This window comes from Pediculus humanus, genomic scaffold (genome assembly GCF_000006295.1).
Source record: "Pediculus humanus corporis 1103172107475 genomic scaffold, whole genome shotgun sequence".
In the NCBI taxonomy this organism is placed as follows: Eukaryota; Metazoa; Arthropoda; class Insecta; order Psocodea; family Pediculidae; genus Pediculus; species Pediculus humanus.
The window spans coordinates 155,485-180,173 of NW_002987093.1; the positions used below are offsets into that span (position 1 = coordinate 155,485).

At 28.1% G+C, this 24,689-nt stretch overlaps 7 protein-coding genes across 7 annotated transcripts; 3 read left to right on the plus strand and 4 right to left on the minus strand.

The window, feature by feature from the left end:
• Positions 1-104: 104 nt before the first annotated feature.
• Phum_PHUM125530 (tripsin, putative) lies at positions 105-1,428 on the minus strand (the record flags this gene model as incomplete). Its single annotated transcript, XM_002424245.1, has 7 exons — positions 105-281; positions 355-533; positions 606-730; positions 804-895; positions 979-1,124; positions 1,205-1,334; positions 1,390-1,428. The coding sequence occupies 7 exons, from the start codon at positions 1,426-1,428 to the stop codon at positions 105-107; spliced, it is 888 nt and encodes a 295-aa protein (XP_002424290.1).
• A 1,216-nt stretch (positions 1,429-2,644) lies between these two features.
• On the plus strand, positions 2,645-7,279 carry Phum_PHUM125540 (uncharacterized protein; the record flags this gene model as incomplete). The annotated part of the gene is made up of 10 exons (XM_002424246.1): positions 2,645-2,718; positions 3,539-3,764; positions 5,059-5,208; positions 5,301-5,519; positions 5,600-5,858; positions 5,971-6,051; positions 6,123-6,286; positions 6,366-6,790; positions 6,881-7,158; positions 7,248-7,279. 10 exons carry the CDS (start codon positions 2,645-2,647, stop codon positions 7,277-7,279), a joined length of 1,908 nt encoding a protein of 635 aa, XP_002424291.1.
• A 655-nt stretch (positions 7,280-7,934) lies between these two features.
• Positions 7,935-10,896, minus strand: Phum_PHUM125550 (26S proteasome non-ATPase regulatory subunit, putative; the record flags this gene model as incomplete). Its single annotated transcript, XM_002424247.1, has 2 exons — positions 7,935-8,608; positions 8,691-10,896. The coding sequence occupies 2 exons, from the start codon at positions 10,894-10,896 to the stop codon at positions 7,935-7,937; spliced, it is 2,880 nt and encodes a 959-aa protein (XP_002424292.1).
• A 762-nt stretch (positions 10,897-11,658) lies between these two features.
• Positions 11,659-14,430, minus strand: Phum_PHUM125560 (tripartite motif-containing protein, putative; the record flags this gene model as incomplete). The annotated part of the gene is made up of 4 exons (XM_002424248.1): positions 11,659-13,345; positions 13,479-13,735; positions 13,813-14,011; positions 14,096-14,430. The coding sequence occupies 4 exons, from the start codon at positions 14,428-14,430 to the stop codon at positions 11,659-11,661; spliced, it is 2,478 nt and encodes an 825-aa protein (XP_002424293.1).
• Positions 14,431-16,416: 1,986 nt separating this feature from the next.
• Positions 16,417-18,014, plus strand: Phum_PHUM125570 (uncharacterized protein; the record flags this gene model as incomplete). Its single annotated transcript, XM_002424249.1, has 2 exons — positions 16,417-17,395; positions 17,995-18,014. The coding sequence occupies 2 exons, from the start codon at positions 16,417-16,419 to the stop codon at positions 18,012-18,014; spliced, it is 999 nt and encodes a 332-aa protein (XP_002424294.1).
• A 147-nt stretch (positions 18,015-18,161) lies between these two features.
• Phum_PHUM125580 (carboxypeptidase A, putative) lies at positions 18,162-20,462 on the minus strand (the record flags this gene model as incomplete). The annotated part of the gene is made up of 7 exons (XM_002424250.1): positions 18,162-18,334; positions 18,415-18,598; positions 18,714-18,880; positions 18,972-19,157; positions 19,235-19,423; positions 19,998-20,183; positions 20,261-20,462. The coding sequence occupies 7 exons, from the start codon at positions 20,460-20,462 to the stop codon at positions 18,162-18,164; spliced, it is 1,287 nt and encodes a 428-aa protein (XP_002424295.1).
• Positions 20,463-22,854: 2,392 nt separating this feature from the next.
• On the plus strand, positions 22,855-24,405 carry Phum_PHUM125590 (uncharacterized protein; the record flags this gene model as incomplete). Its single annotated transcript, XM_002424251.1, has 4 exons — positions 22,855-22,974; positions 23,052-23,165; positions 23,239-24,006; positions 24,295-24,405. 4 exons carry the CDS (start codon positions 22,855-22,857, stop codon positions 24,403-24,405), a joined length of 1,113 nt encoding a protein of 370 aa, XP_002424296.1.
• Positions 24,406-24,689: the final 284 nt, after the last annotated feature.

Sequence of the window (24,689 nt, forward strand, 5' to 3'; positions counted from 1 at the left end):
TTCGTTGGAAATAGTCAACCATTCTGAATTGTATAAATTTAATTAAATTATTTATTTAAATATGTACAAACGATTAAATTAAAAAAAAAAAAAAGAATATGTATCTAAAATTCATTATAAATTTGTGCCGACATTTTATCGTGTATAAAATTAACAAAACTGGAAACTTTTGTGTATACAGAAGGAGAACCTGAACCACAAGGAACTCGTCCCCACGACACAATTCCAATTACTTTTCTGGTACCGTTTACAACTTTTACTAAAGGACCGCCGGAATCTCCCTGGAAAAAAAAAAAAAAATTTATTTTTAATTTAAATTTTTTAAAATATTATTTATAAGAATATGATACTTACAGAACAAGCAGAAAAATGTCCTTTTGTTGATCCAGTACAAATATTACTGATTTTATTCACTTGAATTTTTTCTTTTTTATAAAAAGCTGAACATTCTTCAAAATTTATTAACGGAAGTGTAACTTTTTGAAGATTATCGGGCAGTACTGATAATACAGATCTAGAAATGCTTCCCCATCCTTTAATTATTATTATTATTATTATTATCATTTCAGTATTTTAATTATTTTATTTAATGTGACATTTATTACCTGATAAAATTGTTTCTCCTGTAAATTCTTCATTTTGTCTTGGAAGTCCAATGGGTTGAACATATTTATTAAATGAAAATGGTTGTTTTAGTATATGTATCGCCAAATCATAAGGATTGACTTTTCTACAAAATAATAATAATAATAATATAATTAAAGTTATTAAAGTTGAATTTAATATATTAATAATATAAATACCCTGGATATTTTGGATGTATAATACTTTTAAGAATTGTTGATTTTTGAGTGTATGGACTTTCCCTTTTTAAATTCACTGTACCTGCTACAACCTATAAGTAAAACTTTGGGTAAATTTCAGGTTTGTTAATACTGTTCCATAAAACTCATTAATAATAATAATTGTTTTACTTACCTCAATATAAGTGAATAAGGGAGGTTTTATTTCAGTTACACAATGTGCAGCAGTTAGTACAATCCTTTCAGAAATAATGGAACCTCCACAAAAATGCATTTTCATTAAACCTCTAAATCTTAATGAAACTTGATATGGAAATTCTCCTAAAAAAAAAAAAAAAATTTATGAATAATGATAAACAATTTTATTTAAAAAAAAGTTTATTGAACTTGATAATACATACCTTCTTCTGCTTTTTCACCTCCAACGATTTTAAAAAAATCCTCATCTGATATAATTGGTTCTGTGACATTTTCAAAATCTAATAAATTTCCTTTGGTTAAACCCGAAAAAAAAAATTTTTTTATTAAAAACTTTAATGATTAAATATTTAAACAATTTGTATTTATAATAATAATGAAAATTCACTAATAGACAAAATAAAAAACAATAAATTTTTTTAATCATGATGCTCCTAATGTAATTATTTACTAAAACTTATTTAAAAACATTTTCCCATTTATATACTCAAGTCAAAGATTGTTATTTATCTTTTATTAGTCATTTTATAGATAATTTTTTAAAAAGTACCATAATTTCCCTAATTTATAGGGAAACTTCTTTAAATATTTATTTAAGTCAATGGTGTGGTAAAATTTTGAAAAGGAAATAAATCATTTTATATCTTGTGGTAGGTCTCAACATTTCAAATTTCATTTAATAATATTTAATTATAATTATTTATTAATATTTTATCCTTTCTAAGACATAAGATTTCTCCCTACTGTTACAAATATTGCTTAACTTTTAAATAAAAAAAAAAAAGTTTTTAACTGAAATAAGTAATTTCCATAACCATTAAATGTGAAATTCAAAAAGGTTGACAACAACAACCATCAAAACCTTTTCAACACCACCCCCACTACCCCTTCCCCCCACTTTTTAAGTGTGTAACAATATTTCTTAAAAAAAAGGTATTAATTAATCTAAAAGGTGAAGGACATTTTTTATAACCCAAATTTTAAACAGTTCATTGTCAGATTATTTGTATCTAAATTTTCCCATTTTTTTCAACATTTTCAATTAAATGTATTTATTTTTTTAAAATTATGTCGATTGAGCAAAAGCTTTTTAATTTAAAAAAAAAAAAAAAACTTTTTTTAAAGATAAGAAATGATAGAATGTGTAAATATATTTTTAATGGTTAAGATTTTTTTTTTGGGGAAAACAGATTTCAATTAATCAAAAACAAAAGAAAGAATACTTTATAAGATTTTACATACAGATGGAAGAACAAAGTTGATATTAATAATGATGATGATAGACTCCAGTATGTCTCCTGAAGAGATGGTAGAAGAGAATTATATTAAAATGCAATGGTTTGAATTAAGGGAAATTGATGAAATCCTATCAACATGTTGGCCAAAGCAGTAGAAAAGAGGAGTAATTAAAAGAGCAGGGTAAATCATTGAAGACAATGAGAAAAAGAATGGTAATTTGAAACATACCACAGCAAAGTCCAATTTCAGAAGATACTCAAGAGTAATTGGAAACAGAAAAGTAGCACTAATGAGCTTGAGAGACATGCTACCTTAGATAATGGGAAGATTTTACAAGTATTTAACAGAAGAAACCATACAGGAAATTCCATCGTTTGGCACGGCTACATTATATGGATATTTCCATGGAATTGGGTAGGTACCTGGAAAGAATTCAGAAAAACTTCAAGCAAGCATATAAAAGTTGTCATGACAAAAAGTAACAATGATAAAAACTTTTACCCATTATAAATATATATATTTATATAATTTCAATTATTATAAAAGTGCAAATTATACACTTTAGAATTAAAAAAAGAAAAAAAAGGAGTATAAGTGGTAGCATCCAGGTGTTGCATAAAGCTTAATAATAGTTGACGGTTGGCAGTTAAAAGGTTATTTTTATTCCTGTCAAATTGTTCTCTATTAATTTCATTAAAATATTTTTTAAATTTTGTCCTTCCCTTAACTTAATTGAAATAACTACTGCACATATCGTAGCCATTTCAAATTTTTAAATAAATATTCATTTATTTTAAAACATAATTTAAAATTAAAAAAAAAAAAAAAAAACAATTCTTAATAAAAAAAAAAAAAACAATTCTTAATAAAAAAAAAAAAAAGGGGGGGAACAATTCGTACGTAGGTAAAAACTTCATCGAACACCATTTACTCAACGGACGCAAAAAAGTTTGACAGTTGGTTCTAACGCGTGGTCGATCTGGAATGTTCTATAGAACTATGGAATAAAATTTTTTTTTTTTTTAAATTTAGTTTTTTATTAATTTTAAAAATTATTTAAAAGTGTTAATAATAGTTTTTTTTTTTTTTTTAAAAAAAAAGGGGGAAAAACATGGAATCAACATTTAAACAACTATGAACTATTTAACGTTTTTTATATTTAAATTAACAATTTTATCCGTGATATATTTTAACGAAATCCGTTGCACGACATTAATAAAAAATAACGAATCTATTTATTATAATAATAATAATGATTTTTATATTAATTTATATTCAAATTTATGGTCGAAATATAGAAAAGAAAGAGATTTATCATCATATTCTTTTAAAACAATTAAATGGACACATTCGATTTGGTTAGGTGAACCCGTGAGAAGTCCGAGACTTTTCTGGAATCCAAAAGAAAATTCTATAGAATTTAAAATAGAAGCAAACACAATCGGTTGCATTCTTATACAATTTAATGATAATGATTTTATTATACTTTGGATTGATGATACTTCTGGAAAACCTCACATAGAAGTAAGTAAAAAACCTTTTTTTTTTAACATGACACATAAATACATAGTGATAATAATAATAATAATAATAACAAAGAAAATACATTATTTTTTAAACCATTGGAATATATGTATACCTTCATTCAGGTATTTAAATTTTTTTTTTTTTTTTTTTTTACTATGAATGAAAAAAAAAAAGAAAACCGTTCTTCAAGTTTCAGGTACAAATTAAAAGAATAAAAATAATAATAATAATAATTTTGTGTTGAAACTATATCAATTTAAGATAAGATTTCTCAAGAGAGATTTATGTATTATTTTTTTTTTTAAATTGATGTAATTTCAAACATTTATTTTAATTATTATTATTATTATTTAACCAATATTAATAAAAGTAAAGGTTAATAAGAATTAATTTATTTTTTTTGTTTTATTTAAATAAATATTTAGTGTTGTTAAAATTAATTTTTTTTTTTTTTTGTTGTATTTAAGGGGTATTCTAAAGAAAGGGAAGTTTAACTAAGTAAAGAAAGGAAAATGAAAAAAAATGAAAAAAGAAAAAATTCCCAAGAGAAAAAAAATAAAAAAATAAAAAAGTTTTTTTCGTTACGCACCCTCCATTCTTTCACACACACAAAAAAAAAAAAAATAATAATAATAATAAAAATTCTCATGATGAATTTAAATTCCCACGATGTATTTACCTGCTCAAAAGGGAAAACCTGCTGCTTAAATAAAAAAAAAAAAAAAAAAAAAAAAAATTTTTTTATTATTAATCACAGACCGAATAAAATAAAAATAAAAAATAAAAAAAAAGTTAATTTCACTCTTTTTAATTTTATTATAAAACCGGTCCAATTTTTTTTTTTATAATTAATTTTTTTTTTTTTAAATTTAATCTTATAAAAAATACATGGATTGATTTTTTCCTTTTAATTATTTCAACTTAAACAAAATTATTATTATTATTATTATTATTATTATTACATAATATTATGTTATGCATAAATACGACGATTTGACTTTTTTTTTTTTTTTTCATTTGAATGGTCGTTTTAATTTTAGTTGGGGTTGGAAATTTTTTTTTTTTTTTTATTAGCAGCTGGTTCATTGTATTATTTTACCTTAGGGGCAGATGTTTGGCATGTGCCTTCATCATTTCCTTGTATTATATTCAGCTGCCCCCTTTTTTTTAAATTAAAAAAAAAAAAAGTCATTTAGATTTTACCATTTTCATTTTTTTTTTTTTCAACATTTCGTTCTATTTATTTATAAAAAATTTGCTGCTGGAAAAGTTTAAATTTTTTTTTTTTTAGGATTGCCACCTTGGAAACGATTCGAAAATTTTATTTCGAGATGAAGAAGAAAATTATAAATTATTGGGAGGATATCAAAATTTAACACATACACAAATTTCATTCGAAAGAAAATGGAATACTTGCGATGTTAACGATACCGTTTTGGGGGTTTGTCTTAATAAAAAAAAAAAATTATTAAAATTTACTATTAAAAACCACCCTTAAAAACTTATTCATTTATTTTTTTTTTTTCTTGTCAGTCTGATACAGTTTTAGTAGGATGGTCGATATATCCAAACGATGAATTTGATAAAAATATATCTAAACTTTATACTGAAGAAGAAGAAGGAGGAGGAGGAGGAGGGGATGTTTTTGACGGTGTGTTTAAGGGAGAAAAATTTATTTTATTACAAAGTCCTTCTCAATTGGATATTCCCAAAGGACATAATGTACACAAATGGGATATACTCATGCGAAACGTAATTTTTTTTAAAATGAATGATAATTTTTTTTTGAGAAACTTGTACTGTTTAAATTATTTCCAAAAAATTTTTTTTAGGTTGTTATCAGTAATAAAACGACAACAAGGTATTGGTGTAAGGTTTTTAGAACTCCTTCACTTCCCAAAAAGAGTCACATAATCGCATACGAACCAATGATTTTATCCAATTATACTCAATTAATTCATCACATGTTTTTATACGAATGCGAAGCACCACCGGGATTTTTAGATAGTTATTCATCATCAAATCAAAATGGATATCCTTGTTACGGTTCTGAAATGCCAGAAGATTGGGAAAAATGTATCACACCCGTACGTTTGAAAAAAAAAACTTTTTTTCTCAAATTTAAGCAACGAATTATATAAATAAAAATATTATTTATAGGTTGCCATTTGGGTCGTTGGTGACGAACGTAACGTTTTACCAGATCATATAGGTTTACCAATAGGTCCTCGACAGTCTTATTTCATGTTAGAAATACATTATAAAGATCCAGGAACAACATCAGGTATTTGCTTTATTAAACGTTAAAATTAACAATTTGTGAAATAATAATAATAATTATAATTTAATATTCAGTTATAGATAATTCAGGATTTAGAATTTACTACACGGAAGATTTAAGACCTTTTGATGCTGGAGTTATGATGACCGGTGTTAAAGTGACACCTTTACATTTGGTACCTCCTCAACAAAACGAATATAAATCAATTGGATTGTGTAATGACGTTTGCACCAATAAAGTAAAACAAAAACATTTAAAAAATTTTCCTTTTTCTTTTTTATGCAATCGATTTTATTATGAGACGTTTTCATTTCCAGCTTTTTCCACTCATGGGTATAAAAGTTGTTTCTGTACTTTTACATTCGCACGTGCCAACGTCATCAATGAGATTAAGACACATACGTGGTGATAATGAAATTAATAACATTGTTGAAAATAATAAATATCAATATGAATATCAAGTTAATCAAAGACTTAAAAAAGAAGTAACGGTTTTCCCATCCGATCATTTAATTACTGAATGTGATTACATAACTACAAACATGGAATCCCCTGAATTTGGTAAAAAATTTTCGAGAGAAGAAATGTGTTCGTCATTTGTCACATATTATCCAAAAACAAATCTTTCATCTTGTCACAGCATGATTCCAGTACGTTATTTTTTCAAAACAATCGGAATCAAATCTTTTTACAATGTTACCATGGATGATATTGAAAAATATATAATGAAAATTAGTTCAAAGTAACTTTTTTTTCTTTTTTTTTTTTTTTTTTAACTTGTATAATTTCGACATTTTTTATTGTGATGACTAAAAAAATTTTTTTTTTCCAGTAAAATTTATAAATTTTCAATGTTGTCACCGTACTTAGGAGGTTATAATTCGGAATTAAATAATTTTTCAACCCTTTTAAAAATGTTTTCCGACGAAAATAGTTTATTAAAACTTAAAATAAATGAACCGAATGAATTTAAGGGTAAAAATTTAAGCGCATATATTGAATCTCTTCCATGGAACGATACGTCATTTACAAAAAGTTTTGAAAATAGTTTAGCTAAAGGACTTCAAATTGTTTTTTGCAGAATAAGAAATAATAAATTGGCCATTGTGAGTTTACCTCTATTTACATATTATCAATTTAAACTTGTTGTTGTTATCATTATTATTGTTTTTTTTTTTTTTTTTTTTTTTTTTTTACAGGCACCGAATATAGAAAGTTTTCCAAAATTTGAAATTTTAACAAAATCAAAAACGGAAAATTGTTTATTATCCGACACGACACGATATAAAAATTCATCGCAAAAAATTATTTCATCATTTTTATTATCATTAATTTTATTATTATTTTACTATCTAATTTATTTATAACACATTAAATTATTTTGAAAAAAAATTTAATGTTTGTATTTCATTTTTTTCAACCCTTAATCCAAAATCTTCCCCCTCATTCCCCATATGCAGCAAATCATTTCCTATTACAATAAAAAAAAAAATTTTTATTATGAAATCACAGGAAATTATGTTAGTTTAAATGTGACATTGTAACAACAAACAAACAAATCTATCAATTTTTTTTTAACCATTTTCCCGTTGACGTTTTTTTAAAAAAAAAAAAAAAATTTACAAAACAATATAAAGATTTAAAAAAATTTTTTTTTTTTTTTTTTTTTTAATGGTACAAACTCGATACAGTCTTGACTACTTTAAAATGTTTTAAAAATAAAAATAAAAATTAATTTTGTACTATTAAAAAAAAAAAAAACCCACTCATCATTGTTAATTTATTTCTTACAATTAAATATTTATATTAAAAAAAATAATAATAATAATAATTAAAGAATCGTAAAAATGTTTTTTTTTTTTTTTTTTTTTTTTTTTTACCCCGATTTAACCCCCTAAAAATTCAAAAGGCCCGGGGGGTTCGGGTTCTTTTTCATCTTCTGATTTTGGTCCAAAAGCAGCTACGGGCTCAACTAATTCTTCTTGTGTTCCTTCGTTTATGTGTCTCACCATGACGATACCACCTATGCTGACGTCTTTGAGGGGTACATAAGGAGAACCCTCGACTATGCTTAATACTTTGAGTTGTTGTTTCATGGCTCGAGCAGGATTGCTTAATATTTCGAAATTTGGTTCCGGTTCTTTTCTAGCTTCTTCATCTTTCTTTTTCTTATCTTCTTTTTCGTCTTTCTTTTCTTTTTTATCTTCTTTTTCCTCGTCAACTTCCATCTTGTTTTCTTTTCTTTTAGCCCGTGCTGCTATTGACAAAACGGCCGTTGCCACTTTTTCTCTATCCTCTCGTTTCTTTTCTTCCAATGGTGCAGGATAAGCAAACGTACTCGGTTTTGCATTGCACCTGAATTCCATTTTCGGCATTTTGAGTTGTGCGTTGAGAGTGATCAAACATGTCGGTGTAAAAGCAAGAGCAAGACAATGCGCGAGAGGAAACCAGAACCAATACTGTGTGAAGACAAGCATTCCTACAACGGCTAGCATGTTGGTATGCCCAGTTCTTGATTGAAGAGATACGGTGACATTACGCCCTCCTGCGTCAATTATGCCTAGAAAAAAAAATGTTTGAATTAAAACTAAAGTATTTAACATAAAAATAAATTAAATTCAAAAATATTTTCTTCATCTTACCTTGGGCTAATATTGCTCCAAATTTAGCCATTACATCCTCATGTTTATCAACAATGACTTTTGCATAAAGAGCTCTGATCTCTTTGACTTTAGGACAAGTTACTTCTGTTTGTTGAATTAAAATCATGGCCGATGCAATAAGAGCTCCCTGACGCACGAAATTTACAGGGTCATTTGTCATGGGATCAAGTAAAGCTAAAGCTTCTTTTAAGCCTGTTCCAGCGCAAGCGATTCCAAGTGCGATAGCTGCTCCGTACCTTACGTGTGGATTATAGCTTTCGGCCAAAAGAGAAACGACGCTGGGGCATTGTTCAGGAGTTCTAAATAAAAGGAAACCAATACCAATGACAGCGGCTCTTCTAACATCATCGTTTACATCTGAAACGGCAACGTGTAACAAAGTCCTGATGGCTTGATTATTTCCTGTACCGCAGTATGCCATTGCTATAGTATACATTCCACTTCTTCGCAAAATGGGGTCTTTATCAATGGAGAGAGTATGTATTAGGCCATCAGCTTCTTCCAATCTTTCGAACATGGTAAAGGCGATACCGACAGCCAAACCCCTCAATATCTTTTCGTGTTGAGTTTCATGCGAATAAGCAACCATGTCGTGAATAACGTCACCTGCTTTAGAGCCCAACATGACCATTCCCATTGCAATTCCAGCAGCTTCTCCAATGACAGCGTCATCTTGGTATAAATTAAACTTCAATTGTTCGTAGACATCGGATCTGTGAGAGCCCATGGCAGCCAAACCTAATCCCAAGCAACCACCATGACGTACCATTTCATTTTGAGCATCTTTTAATTGACCCAACAAGTAATCGGTTATTCCTGCACCATGGTTTGCATGAATAAGACCAAGGGCATATAAGCCTCCTCCTTCGGAGAAACCAGATGTTGCACCAGATTCTTTGGGTAAATAACTTTGCATTAGAGCTAAGGCTTCATTTTCATGGCCCCTATGAATAACACCCAACGAAGCTGTGGCAGTTAGTTTAGCCCAATTAGTAGCTCTCGCCAGCCAGTCTAAATTATCTCTTAAAAATTGATCGCTAGTAGTTCCACTATGCATGAATCCATTAGCAATTACTGTGGCGGTGTGACATATTGACACTCGAATGGCTTCTTTTGTATTTTTCAATATCAACATATCTGCATGATTACTACGAATGAGAAATTGCAAATGATGATCAATAGAAACAGCTCCACTTAAAATCGAAGCTAGTTTTTCTAATCTTTCCTGGTGAGTTCTTTCTTCTTCAGTTAAAGTACTTAAAGAGCGTTCTACTGGCTTTTCTTCTTCTTCAGTCGAGTTTTCTGTGCTCTTATCAGCTTGAATTTTTAATATTTTGTCTGTAGCACTGGGGATAGGAGCAGTAGCTTTTAAAGCATGAAGGACTCTACCCAAAAATTGTTGAGTAGCAGATTCATATAAATCAAATGCTATTTGATAAGACATTAAATTATTTTGCTCACTGCCTTTAACTAATTTGTCTAAAATTTCAGCAACCGCTTGTGATTCATCTAAGAAAATTAAACACTGACACATATTAACGTAATCTGGAACAGCTAAATTTCTATATAAATCAACTAAAGACCTTAATACTTCATTTCTAAAACCTCTATTTTGAATAAGGCTCATAGCAACTTGAAATGCATAATGCAACATTCCTACTACATCTTCAGATTCACTTATAGACTTCCTGAATATATCCATTCTTCTGGTTTCTAGAGATAAACCAAGTGCCTGTCGATATTGCCCGTCATCTAAGCACCTTTCAAACATTCTATTAACAATTGCTTCTAATCGTGGATCTATTTCTATAACTTTGTATTCCTGTTTGCCATCCATTTTTGCATTCCTAAGCTGTGTATAATGATCAATGCATTTGGCTATTATTGTATCAACATATTCTGAGTGTGAGTTTACATCGAAGAGATCTCCAGCTCCTAAAGCATAAGTTAAAGAATCTTCAAACGAACCTAAATGATAGTAAACTTTGCTTGCAACCAGAGCAGCTAAGTTTTGTTGGCTAAAATTTTTGTCTTCGTGAAGAATTTCTATTTTTTCAATTGCTTCCGAAATTTCCATCCAAAATTCATCGACAATGGTATCTAATTTTCTTAATGCAAATATTTTTAATTCTGGCATATCCTCATCCAAGAGGGATATTATTCCAGCTGCTGACGTGATATACATTTTTAAGCTTTTTTTAAAAAAAAATTACTCCTAAGTTTTCACTAGTATTATGTTTGCTCAAAAACCACAGTGTACAATGAATAATTCTAATCCCACGACAATCTGGTTTCAAAATTTAAATGTCATGCTTACGACTTTTTAATAATTCATACGAAATAATATATCCAATAAAAAAAAATAATTAACACAATAAGATTTAAATTTTTTATAAAATATTTGCCAAATTCATTATTTTCTGAGTTATAAAAAATTAAAATAATTTAAAAGTAATAATATTTTACATATGTTAATTATTTAATGAAGGCGTAAAGTTTGAAAACAACCGTTAAACTTAAAACAACTAAATGAAATAGAAAACATACTTTTTTTTAATTCTTATGAAAAATCATGAAATGACTTCCATAAAAATTACCAACCACTAAAATTGTTTCTTAAATGTAATAATAAAAAAAAAATCATTTCCTTTTTTTAAAAAATTATGTCTTAAAACTTATGGTAGCTAAACCCCAATTTTATTACAAGAATTTAAATAAAAAGAATTATAGCAAAGGAATATTAAATATTCCAAAAAAAATTTAGTTTTTTAATTGTATTAAATAAAAAATTACAAAAAACTCACTTATAAACAACACAATTATTAATTCGTAATATGATTTACAATTCATTTATATATAGATTAAGTAAAATTTAGTATATTTATTTTGATTTTATTTACATTTCAAAATGACTAGGAGCAAAAAATTATCTGAATTCTTAATATTTTTAGTTGTCATTATCACCAATATCTCCCCTTCCTTCCTCATTTTTTGACTGATTTGTTCCTGATTTAAACGTTTGAAGTTCTAAAGAATTTATATTTAACAAATTAGGACTAGAATCATCTTTTATACCAGAATTATCTTTTTCCATACTTCTTATATCCATTTCATTTAATCTACTCGCTAAACTTGAATTAGCAGCGTCCGGTAATTGAATTTGAGATATCAAAGAATTAAATGCTAATAACCTTTCCCCAACGGAAGAATTAACTTGAACATCTGTTAAATTGTGTGCGGAAACACTGTTTTTCTTTTTATTTTTAAAAACATTTAAGTTTGACTTTGGAACGGGAATGCTAAGTGAAGACTGCAAAATCGAAGAATTCAACCCTTGAGAATTATCCCAATCAACGGAAGTCGATTGTAAAATTGATAAATCCATATCTAATTGCAACGTGTCTAAAACACTCATGGCCGAGTTTTGTATTTTTGTCGAATTATGAGAAGAATCCCGATTTAAATGAGTGTGAAAAGCCCATTTATCGTGAGATCTTGATTTGGGAGTTATCCAACGATTACAAGAATTTCTATCCTGCATTTCGAATAAATGAAAAAGCATTAATTCATCTTGAAGACTGTCTGAAAATTTTGGACTGGTAGTGCTAGAGGTAGAAGGATTTTGAAACAATTGCTGAGCTAAATTATATTCGATATCATTGTCCCCGGACATGGCTTCGTCATCTACATCGTTTTCATCATTCGATTGGACCGAGTTGCTATCATTGATAGGACCTTCAATTTGTCCGAAACCTTCATTGTCTATTTCTGCTTCACTGTCTTCGTGTTCCGTTTCGCTAGAACTACTGCTCTCACTAGAATCATTTAAAGGACTTAATAATGCTCCTTGACTGTCACTGGGTGAAAATTTTTCTCTAAATTTTTTCCTTCTCGATGAAGAAGAAGCCGTAGAAGTAGACATAGTTGAAGAAGAATCTACATTTCGCACTGGAGTTTCTTGACATTTTCTATCTAAATATGGTAATGTTGAAAGACTAGAATTTTCCCTAGGTGTATTCGAAAAAGTTGAAACTCTAGTAGCCTTTAAACTTAACCTCTCCTTCAGGTCATTTATCTGAGATATGTACTGACTTTGAATTTTGGCCAACTGACTTATATACCATTGCTGGTCTCGACATTTTTGAAAAAACGTAGGCGGACGCACAAGAAAACTTAGGATTAGAGTATCAGTTGTGGTGTTTAAGTATCCTTCACTTGCAAGAAGATCTAAACGGAAAAATCGATTGTAACCCCAACATTCTCCTATTTCAAAATCTGAAGCGAATTCTCGTATAATATTTTTGCTTGCATCGCGAGATCCTTGATGAATCATTTCCACTCTATATTCATATTTGGAAGTTTCTGAAAGACCGGCACTGAGTTCTAAAAACACAGAAAGATAATTTCCACGAACAACTCCATTTCCATCTGGGTAAACTTTTAACCTCCAACACAGGCCGTTTATATGCAATGGTGGAGAGTATACAGGATCGGCTTTTCGTTGCAATACAGTGAAATTTTGCATGACAAAAGTACTGCTATCATAACCAGGAACGATTTCACTTTGAAAATCAGCTGGAACTGGAGGAGTAACAAAGCTGGCCATAGGTTTTTTATGAAGTTGATGAATTAACCTATAAATAAAGTTTTTTGTTGTTTGAATCACAGAATTTGCCCAAGAAGTATTTATAAAAACATCCACTGTATTGTATGTAACTCAATATTTATAGTTTTAAATATAAAAAAATATATAAATCGACAAATCACCTAGATAAATCACCACTCTTTGAGATCAATTCTGAACGAGAGCATGAATGCAATCTTTGATCGACTTCTTGAATAATAGCTTCCAATTGCTCTGTTTCTTGAGTCAGGAGATTTTTTTGACCCATTAAAGTGAGTAATTTAGCTTTTAATTGTGAATCTAATCTAGCTATCATAGACTCCACAGCATTTCTGATTTCTCTGACTCTTTCATCTTTAACAGATCTAACTGATTCAACATTTTTTTCCACTTCTTGAACCTAAAATTAGTGTCTCAAAACCAATAGTAATTTGTTAATAAATGTTAATTTTACCATAATGAAAAGTATAAGCCTACCAAACTAATGAGTTCTACAAGTCTTCTCCTCAATTGTGATACTTCATCTTTTATTTGATTTACATGTTGCTGATAAACTTCTTCCAAAGGCTTAAAAGTATGACCACTGTGAATTCCACCCCAAAGAGCACATTGATGACAAATACTGATCTGACAGTTCCAGCAAAACACACTTAATTTTTCCGAATGAATTTCACATCTGTTTAAAAAAAAGTCTCAATTAAAAAGTAAAAAAACACAAATAAATACAAATACATAATTCAAAAATAAAAATAAAAAAAACCTGTCTTTGTCAAGATCATCATTTTCTTGTCTAGATAATGAAGCATTTCCAGCTTGTAAGCTGTCAAGCTGCTGAGTAACTTCTTCCACCCAGCGACAATTAACTACCTCATGAAGATGTAGCGAAGCACGACAGTGAGGACATTGAGATCTTTGTTCAGTTAGCCATTTGCTAATGCAAACATAACAACATAATTTTGAACAATGAGGGCAAAGATGAGCATCCCTAAGCTTTTCCATACAAATAAAACACCTAAATACTTCAGCTAATGTTTCTACACTGTGATCTTCTAAAGTTTTTTGGTTTTTACATTTAGACATGATGTTCTTATTCATTTTTCAAAATGATTTTCACAAAAAAATTCAATTAGAATTATCTGAAATGCAAAATAAATATGTACAATTTTTAAAAATAAAAATAAATTAGATTGAATATCAATAAAAATAAACATAATAAGCATTTTGCAATTCACATTCACTTGGAAAATGTATAAATAAAAATAATATCTGGTATAATATAGCAATAAACCAAAAATGATATAATTTTAATTAAATTTAAAGAATTAATTAAAAATTTAAAAAGGCGAAAGCCTTAAGACTTACTTATTATAGCCATTTTATAAAAAATTTTTTTTAATATAAATTGAAAAATTGAATAAAACATGAGGAGAAACTTGAAAAATTTTTGACGGTTCTACAAATAAACTAATTATGTTAATTCTTATAAACAAGAATATAACTTTTGAGGTTTATCCTATTGGTTCGAAAGGGCTCTTTTCAATAATAAAAATTTGATTCTTTATTGAGATTATTATTTTTATTATTATAAACAAAAGGTGACAACTTTGACAATAGACATAACTAAATGACATGTAGCCAGAATAATTACACGTGTAAATAGATAACTTATTTGAATCAGATCGAAAGTTTTAACTTTGTGACTTACGGCTCGAAGTGAAAAGTTTTTTAACAAATTATTAATTGTGATTACGAATTAATTAATAGCATTTAGTAAAAAAAAAAGCATCAAGTATTTTCATCTTCGCGAACGAAATTATAATGAAATACGTAAGTCAATGTAAAATAATTTTTTCAGGTTTGAACCTTGAGAACACAGGACTTCAGTTGCATTAAACATTATCGAAATTTCTAGAAATCTATTTCTGGTGCTTTTTACAAAAACTTTTATCAATAAGTAAGCGATAGAGTCATTTTAATTTTGATTTTGTCCAAGATTTTATTTGCATTAAGTTTTTTGATATTTAATAGTTGAGAATAATGATATTTTATTAATTTTACCAAAAAAAAAAAAAAAATTTTCTTCGATTTTATCGCCGCCATTTTTATGCATTTTTTTCCCGGTCATTTTGTATCTGACTGTCATAAAGTTTTTCTTAAAACCCGATAGTTAAAGTAATTTTCGGGGATTCTTATACCATGATGAATATTAATTATTTCATATTATTTTAACTTTATACTAGACAAAAAAAAATTTTTAAATCAAATACTTGGATTTTGAAAAGTATTTTTAAAATTTATAAGTTAGAGCAACATAAAGTATATCAGTTTCAAATTTGGTTGCTTTTACACAAACGTTTCTTTTAAACTCAAATTATCATCTAATTTATAAATTATCAAATTTACATCGAAAAATGGTCGAAACTAAAGTTCTTTTTTTATCGTTTTAGTAACGCTTTGCATAAAAGGAAATTTTTTACATTTGATATTACAGGATATTTTGCGTAAATTTTTAAATACGTGGTATTAGACAATCGCATAATTAGATATTTACATAATTCTTAAAAATTATTCTAATTAAGAGTTGAGTTCTACCCCGTCTCTATTTAATACTTTCAAAATGAATCGAATATAAAAATTAATTTATTGAGTTTGTTAGTTGTTATATTTTTATTTGAATTATCATTTCTTATGTTTAAAATGTTATTTATTCATTACCCCAACGAAATAATTCAGATAATTAACTATTAGAATTTATCTGTTAAAAAAACTGATTTTCAAATTTCATTCTTTTATTTCAATTACTTTAATTAAATTTTTGTGTATAAAAAAAGTTTTAAATTAAAACCAAAAAATTTTTTATCATTAAAAATAAATATGCAGGCAATAGAGCTTTTAAATTTATCACCAATTCCAGGTACATGCATTATTTCAATTAAAAAACACTTTTACCGTTACGAATATTGTTCCTCTATTTTTAACGAAATATGTTTTTTTTTTTTTTTTTTACTAAAAATTGAGAAAAATATTTATGTTTTATTTTAAATAATTATTTCAGAGTATAGTGAAGCCGATCTAGGCACAATGTTGGATCAATTGAGTAATTTTAGCGACCGTAGTGAAGCAACTGATCGGAATGTTGAAGAAATTATAAAAGAAGCAGAAGAAATTATTGACAAATCATCTGGCATTAAGTTAAACGAAATTAGAATATTAAACAGTCCTAAAAAGGAAATACCTGATGCAAACAAAGAAATAAAATTACTACAGAGTAATGATATTGTAGTTAATGAAGAAAAAGATTATCATGTTAGTCAAGAGTCACCAAAAAATGAGGCTCTACCTGTCAAAGGTTCAGACAATAAGTTAAAAGAAAACAACAGTGATAATAATCCTGCCATACCTCAAAATTTATCTGAATCTGATGATTCCAAACATAATTCTAACTTATTAAGTTCATCGGGAAGCTCGATAAATCACATTAAACTAACAATTGATTCGTTAAAACAGTTTTCAAATTTGGTTGAACAACAATTTAATAATGCATCTAAAGCTGAAAATTCCAACAAAACAAAATCTGAGGGCTATAAGGACACAGACCAAGTTTTGAAAAGCCCTAGTTTTTCTTGTTTTGATAGTTGTTCGAGTAGCAAATCATTACCTAGCTACAATGTTAAAAAAAATTCCAAAAAAAAAATCACATGTAAAGCTAATGAAAACAGAACTTACAACAGCAACAAACCTACAACTAAAGCTCTTAATTGTTTCGAAAGATTATATCAAGACAGGCCATTAAGACTATCTAATGTTGATAAAAAAAATAAAGTTGATTTGAAAAATTCAAAAAAACCAAATAGTAAAAAGAGTGAAGTTAATCTTAAAGATAGTAGTGAAACACTTGTAGGGAAAAAGTTAAGTTTGCATCCTGTGACTAAGAAAAAAACTGAAAACAAATGTCAAAGAGAAAAAATAAAAATCGATGTCGAGTCTGAAATAATTAATTTAGATATTTTCGATGATTTAAATGGTGAAGAATGTTTAAATAATGACAATGAAATTCAAGGTAATTATTTTTCATCAATTAATCACTTTCATTTTGTTTTCAAAATATAATAACTATTTAAATTTTATCTTTTTTTTAATTTCAGACAAACAAGACATTTTGAATGATTTAGAAGAAAAATGTCATACGAAAGTTAATGGTATATATAATTTTATTAAATAATATTTTTGATTTCATATTAAATATTTTTAATAATTTAAATATTTATTTTCAGAAAATCTCATGTTGAAACTTTTGAAGGAAATAAAGGAAATTAAAGTAAGTTTATTTTATAAATAAATTCATTTTAATTAATTTAACATCATTAATAATAAATAAATTTAGTTTTTATTAAAAACTAAATTTATATTTAGGAATTTTTCCGCGGGTTTTTTTTAAGTAATTCAAGAAATTAAATAGGTAGCTAAATCAAAAAAAAAAAAAAAAAATAAGCTTAATAAATAGAAAATAATAAATAATAATAATAATAAACTTACTTTTAAGTTTATTAGGGGGGTATATAAATAATTAGGTTTATTTAATATTAATACTTTTAAAATTTTGGTTTGTTGCTTTGTTTGAGGGATAAACTTTAAATTTATCTTTAATTTTGTTAAAAGCATATACGTGGGGATTGTAAAATCTTTGTTGCAAAAATTAATTTGTCACCAAAGCTCAACAATTACTTTAAAAGTGTGCCAGAATCAAACCGGAAATGATCAAGTTTTTTTTGACTTTATGAACGTGATAATAAATAATTCCGTTTGAAAAACAGAAAAAAAAAACATTATGACGATGACACTTCTTGAGCTAATACTTTTAATGCGGCATAGGCTTCTTGAGCTGTAGGCACGATATATTGTGCAGGAAGTACAAAACCATGGCGTCCCGTATCTCTTAGCTCGATTGTGTATGCATATTTAATTTTTGCTGTGCCTTTAGCCCAATCGTCTGAACCACCTTTAAATTAATTTCATTTTCGAGTTGTTTTCAAAAATTAATTTAATTTTGTTAATTATAATAATTTAAATAGCACTTACCTGCTGCCGGGTATAAAGTTGCTGCTGCTGAACCGACCGTGTAGCTTTGACCACTCTGTCCTTTTATCGCTTGAGCCATCGCTCTTCCAACTCTATGTAAATCTGAGTAGTCTGGAGGAACTTTTCTATCATAACCCCAGGGATACAAAATATACTGTCCATAACTATGTAATGATACGTATGCCTGTATATAAATAAAAACAAACAAACATTTTAGGTCTGATATAATTTAAATTAAGTTTAAAAATAATTAAAACAAGTCCCCATGTCGTAATCGTGTTTCATAAATTAATACTTACACCAAAATTATTAGAAGAATTTCCTACGAATTTTTGTATTGCTTTGGTTTCCGGTTCTGAAAATGGACTTGGTCCAGCATAAGTTTCTCTGCATGCCAATTGACTTGCTCCCTGTCCTCCCCATTTATAACCGAAATTTCTGTTGAGATCTGTTCCCGCGCAAGGACCTGAAAAAAAAAAAAAACAATCATTGTAATGTGACGAATTTTTTCAATTTAAAAAAAAAAAAAAATTATTATTAGTTAGGTGACCTCTGACCTCTGTATGCGTTAGCTCTATTTTTTCTCCAAAGTCTATCGAAGATGTGCGAATGTTCATAACCGTCGGGGTTGACAAGAGGTAATATATACCAGTCGACACCGTGAGTTCCATCTCCATTTTCTACCATTTGACTTATGGCGTAGGTTGAAGTTGCAGGCGATATCCATTCCCTTGCGTGTATACCTGAAAGATAGTAAATTAAATATGAGTCGATAAATTCATCATTGGAAAAACGAATGATGATTTCTTATAACGTTTACCCGAATCCATCCATATTGCTTTGCTGTTAGGATTACCCGATGATATTTTCAATACTTTTAACGGTCTTCTTTCAACCGAATGTCCGATTGTTATTAGAGAACAAACATCGGGATAGGTTGCCGTCAAATAATCCAGGTATCCGTGAATGTCAGACATTCTATGGTACATATGCCACGTCATTCTATGACCTAAAAAAATTTTATGTTAACACATTAACAAAATTCGAATCTTTGTTGTTATTTTTTTATCAGCGTTTCCAGTTCTATAAAAAAAAGTGGGTCGTCGTCATTATTTAAATAAATACCTCTTTTTTTCTTTTGTTTTTTCTTCAATTTAATTTTCTTTTTTCTCAATTCGTTAAATTTTTTGTCAGTAAGAAAATTTCGATTCCTCATTCGAAGTAAATCGTAAAAGGCCCATCCGCGAAATGATGATGGAAATATGTTATGATGAGTCCATTGTCCATTTTTCTCTGTTACCAACCCCATTACAGGTTAATGTTAATATTCTCATACCCAATAGTTAAGTATATGTATGTTTATACACCATTCAATATCTGTGTCTTATATATATATACATTTGATTCTGAATGAATGAATGAATGATTGAATGAATGTTTCATTTTACAAATTTTTGTTTTTTTACAAACATGCATACCATTAACTAAAACTTTTTCTCTCTTTTTTTATAAAAACTAATTTTTCTGTTAGAACGATAGATTCTTTCAAGAAAAAAAAAAAAAAAATTTTTTCCACATTATACCTTTTCGTCCTTCGAGTTCTGACCATTCATCTTGTGATATCGATGGATTTTCTTCTTCTATGGCTTTTTGCAAATCGTCAATGACTACGTCGTAGGATAATTTTTTCGTTTTTAACACATCATAAACGTTATTTTGTCTTACTAAAATATCAATGGCCGTTCCGTTTCCCATCCAAGTGTTTATTTCTATTTGGAAAAAAAAAAAAAAATTGTTTGGTTTTCATTTAATTATAATAATATGAAATTTAAATTGTTTTACTTACCTCCATTATTTTCCATTTGTTTAATTAATTTTTTAACTTCTTTATTGGGTACCAAAACTCGAAGGACTTTTGCTCCGTTATATGATATTTTTTCTTCTTCGTTGACTCCATTTTCTAAATTTGTTGTCGAGTTGTCTGTTTTAACTAGTTCAGGTTCTTTCACGGTTTCCGTCGTTGACGATGAGGTATCATCTTGACTCATTAAACGTTCTGACTTTTCACCACCGCCACCATCTTCGTTACCTGTTTTTAAAGATTGAAAAAATAAAATAAAATAAAATTAATAATAAATTTTTTTTCTTTTCTTGTGGGTCAATCATTTGCTTTCGTTTGGTAAAATTATATTTTTTTTTTTTTTTTTAAATCAACTTTCACCTTTTTCCGTCACCACCACGTACAACTGAAAAAGTTCCAAAAAAAATTAAATTATTATTATCACGTCGTCATTATGGTGGGTACACACGGTCGAGGAAAAGCAACCTACATTTGTTGTTGTTGTTGTTCGAAATTGTTCGTGTGTCGAATTGATAAAATTAAAAATTATGTTTAATTATGTTTTACAATGGATTTTTTTTTTATTTAGAAAAACTGCATTCAATTGTTAGGAATATGATTTTTATCTTAATTTAATATACCCTACTGGAAATTGTTTGTTTGTCATTGTTTGTCGAAGGTTACTAAAAAATTTCCCGACGAAACTAAATTTGTATTTTGCACTTTTTTTTTTTTTTGAAAAACAAACGGGGGATTAGACTGTATGATTAATAATTAATAATTATTTGACTTAAAAATAATAATAATTTTTTGAGAAAAATCCAATAAATAATTATTTATTTACTTACCGGAATTTTGTAAATTTTCATTTGACGTTTTCCCAACATCCGATTTTTCATTTGTAGTAAAAAATTTAGTTGTGGACGATGGCGACGATGACGATTCGTTTGCTGATACGATGACAAAAATTACAAGCAGGGAACCTGCAATAATAACTTGTTGAATCCAACGCATTTTGATGGGTTACTGAAATTATCTCACGTGTCCCGGTCTTATATATATACATTAACGTGTGTGTATAATATACACACATGTACGTACACGCGTGCGCGCCCGTACACACGTACTCACACCTGTCTAAAAAAAAAAAAAAATGTTTACAAACAATCAAATAAAAAAAAGTAATGTTGCTTTCGTACCTGTTTTGCTTATGAGCCTTCATTTTTTTCGAGGGAGTTTTACTATACTACTCGATCTCAACGTAATATTAAACTCGATTATTTTCTGATAAATTTACGTCAATTATTTAAGGAGTAGGGTGAGGAAGGGGATCGGGAGGGAAGAGGGAGGTACGTGGGAGGGGATCGATAGTAGAAAGTTTTATTCCCTTTCCCTTTGTTCCGAAAATAATATCAATTTTTTTTATTCGTGATTTAAATTTTTTGCGAAAAAGAATTTTGTGGACGTACGACACAAGCTAAAAAAAAAAAGAGAATAAATAAAAGAAATATATTTAATAAAAAATGTGTCCTGAATATGTAAACCTTTAATTTAAAAACCTATTATTGATTTTTACAAACAATAACAAATGAAGGCATACATGGAATAAAAAAAAAAACAAAAACAAAAAGAGTGTGTTAAGGCATTGAACTTGACCTTTAAATGTTTTTTTTTTTTCTTTTTTCTTCTTTTACTAGCCTGATTTTTTTTATTATTTTGATTGATATCACCCACGCACACCCACACACACACACACACACTTGGTTAGATTGAGGTTAAAACTTTTGTGATGATTTTTTTCTTCTTGTCATTCTACCTTTAGAAATTATTAATGAAGTAGAAAAATGTATGTACGAGTCTCGTTAAACTTTTCTTCTTTAATCGATCGATCGATCGATCCATCGAAAATGGTCTCGAAACAAAGTCTCGATTTATTTATTTAGTCTTTGCCCCCCTAATGAAAAAAGAAAAATTATTATTATTATTATTATATTTTTTTTTGTTACTTATAATGTCAGGTATGAATGCATTAAGTCGATCGTGTCACGCTTTTGACCTAGTCAAATGAACTGGTTTATATTATTATTAATATTATTATTATTATTATTATTATTATTATTATTAATAATAAAAATAAAAACTTTATAGCCTCGCCATTCGATTAAAATCTGGTTGTTTGTCGGTTGTTAAAACGAATTTTTTTTTTTTTTTTTTTTTAATGTACAACAACCATAAACGTCCCAAAAAAAAAAAAAAAAAAAAAAAAAGTTGAAAAAGTTTATTTATTTGTTTTTTTTTTTTAATTTAGGGAACATTAAAATCATTTTTTATTTATTTTGAACTTACGAAAAATTGTTTGTTTGTTTGTTTGTTGGATCACGTAAAAAAGTTTTTTACTTTCTATATAGATAAAAAAATAACCGATGATGATGATGATGATGATGTTGAGGACAAAGTTTTTATCTTTTCTTTTTTAAATTATTATTATTATTAATCGAATCTGATTTTTTCTCTCTCTTTCTCTCTCTCTCTCACAGGATCAAATAAAAAAACCTGAAACCGTTTCAAAGGGTCAAATTGTTTGTAGCAGCAAAACATCCATGGAATACATAAAAGACGTTGAAAATTTAGAATCGGAAATAAAACTTTCGACGGAATACGAAACGAAAAAAAAAACGGATGGAATAAAACGACTCGAAGAACAATTTATTATATTAAAAGTAAATAGAAAACAAACAAACAAACAAACATGGCGACGCGTCATCGTATTAATAATGATGATTTTTATAAATTTCAGGATAAATACGATCAACAAATTGAAAAACTCGAAATTGAAAATTCAAATTTGAAAAAATTACTCAAAAATGAAAAAATTTATTCGTCATTTCAACCACTTCCCAGCGTTGACTTTGTGAGTTTTAAATTTTAAAAAAAAAAGTTTGTTTGTTTGTTTGTTCGTTTGTTAAGTTTGAATTTCGTTCCAGGAAATATTTAAAAATATCAATGTCGGACAAAAAACGGAATCCGAAATTTTATTTTTAAATCCGTCCGTTAAATTCGATTCCGAAATTTGTAAAATTTCACAAGCGGGTTCTCCAAAATATTACAATAGCGTACCGAAAAATTCACCGGTAACGGTTTCTCCAGTTCCAGAGGAAATGGTCGCAGTTAAAGAAGCTTTTTCTCAAACGGAAAAGGATAAAATACAACACGCGAGCGTTCAGTGCGACGAAACGGAAGAAGTTAAAAAACGGAAACGCGTTAATGCGAAAAACGATGACGACGATGACGATGGGGATGGGGATGGGAATGATGATGAGGGTGGTGGCGTGGATGAAGGTGGTGGTGGTGATGGTAAAAATTTCACGAAGAACGCGACGACCGGAAACAAAGAAAACATAGCCATAGTGAAAAAAAATAAAAAAATAACGAACAAGGGTAAACCGTTTTCCGACATAACATCGAATGGGATTTCCGTTGGTAAATACAAAAGATCCGCGACATCCGAACACGAAATGCAATTGATGACGACATTGAGAGGTTTGCAATCGGATTATTTGAACAGGGATAGAGAAAATAGAAAGTTAAAAATAGAAATAGAAATGTTGAAAACTCAATTGAAAAAAATTGTCAGACAACAACAACAACAACAACAACAAAACAAACCGGAAAAAATAACAAAAAGGAACAACAACGTCGGAACGCAAACAATCGATTTGGGTCCCATCAATCAACGACCCTACGATCCCACCGTATATCAAGGTCAATATCATTATTATTATCATTATCATTATTATTATTATTAAAAGAAAAAATTATTTAATAATTTTTTTTTTTTTTTTCTATTAAATAGTTTCGTCCGATATGGAAAGAGAAAATGAAGATTTGAAACAAAGGATAAAAAATTTAGAAGAAAATATAGAAGCGTTAAAGGAAAAAAGAGTCAACGATGTGAGTGTACATAAGTAGAAAGACTTTCCCAATGTTAATAATAATAATGATAATAATAATGATAATGATAATTTCTTTTTATTTGACAGCTTCAATCCCTTCATCAAGTTCACGAAAAAGAAATGGCCAAATTGGTGAGCAAATTGGAAACACAAAGCGATCTCACAAAACATTTGCATTCCCTTCTCGTGAATCGTTAGTTTGGAAAATTCCAGGAGGAAAATGCTGATGATGATGATGATATTTCGAATGAGTTTGCAAAAACGGTAAGTTTTTTCTATTTTTTTCTTTAAATTTGTTTCTTCCCCTTTTCGGGAAGCTTCTGTGGTGATATTTTTCTACGATATTCACGATCGATTTCATTTTTCCCCTTTTTTTCTTTATTATTATTATTATTATTATTATCACGATGTTCGTTTTTGTCGTTTTGTGTTTTGTTGTGTGTTGTTGCGTTTTAAAAAAATATTTGATTACACGTGGGTCC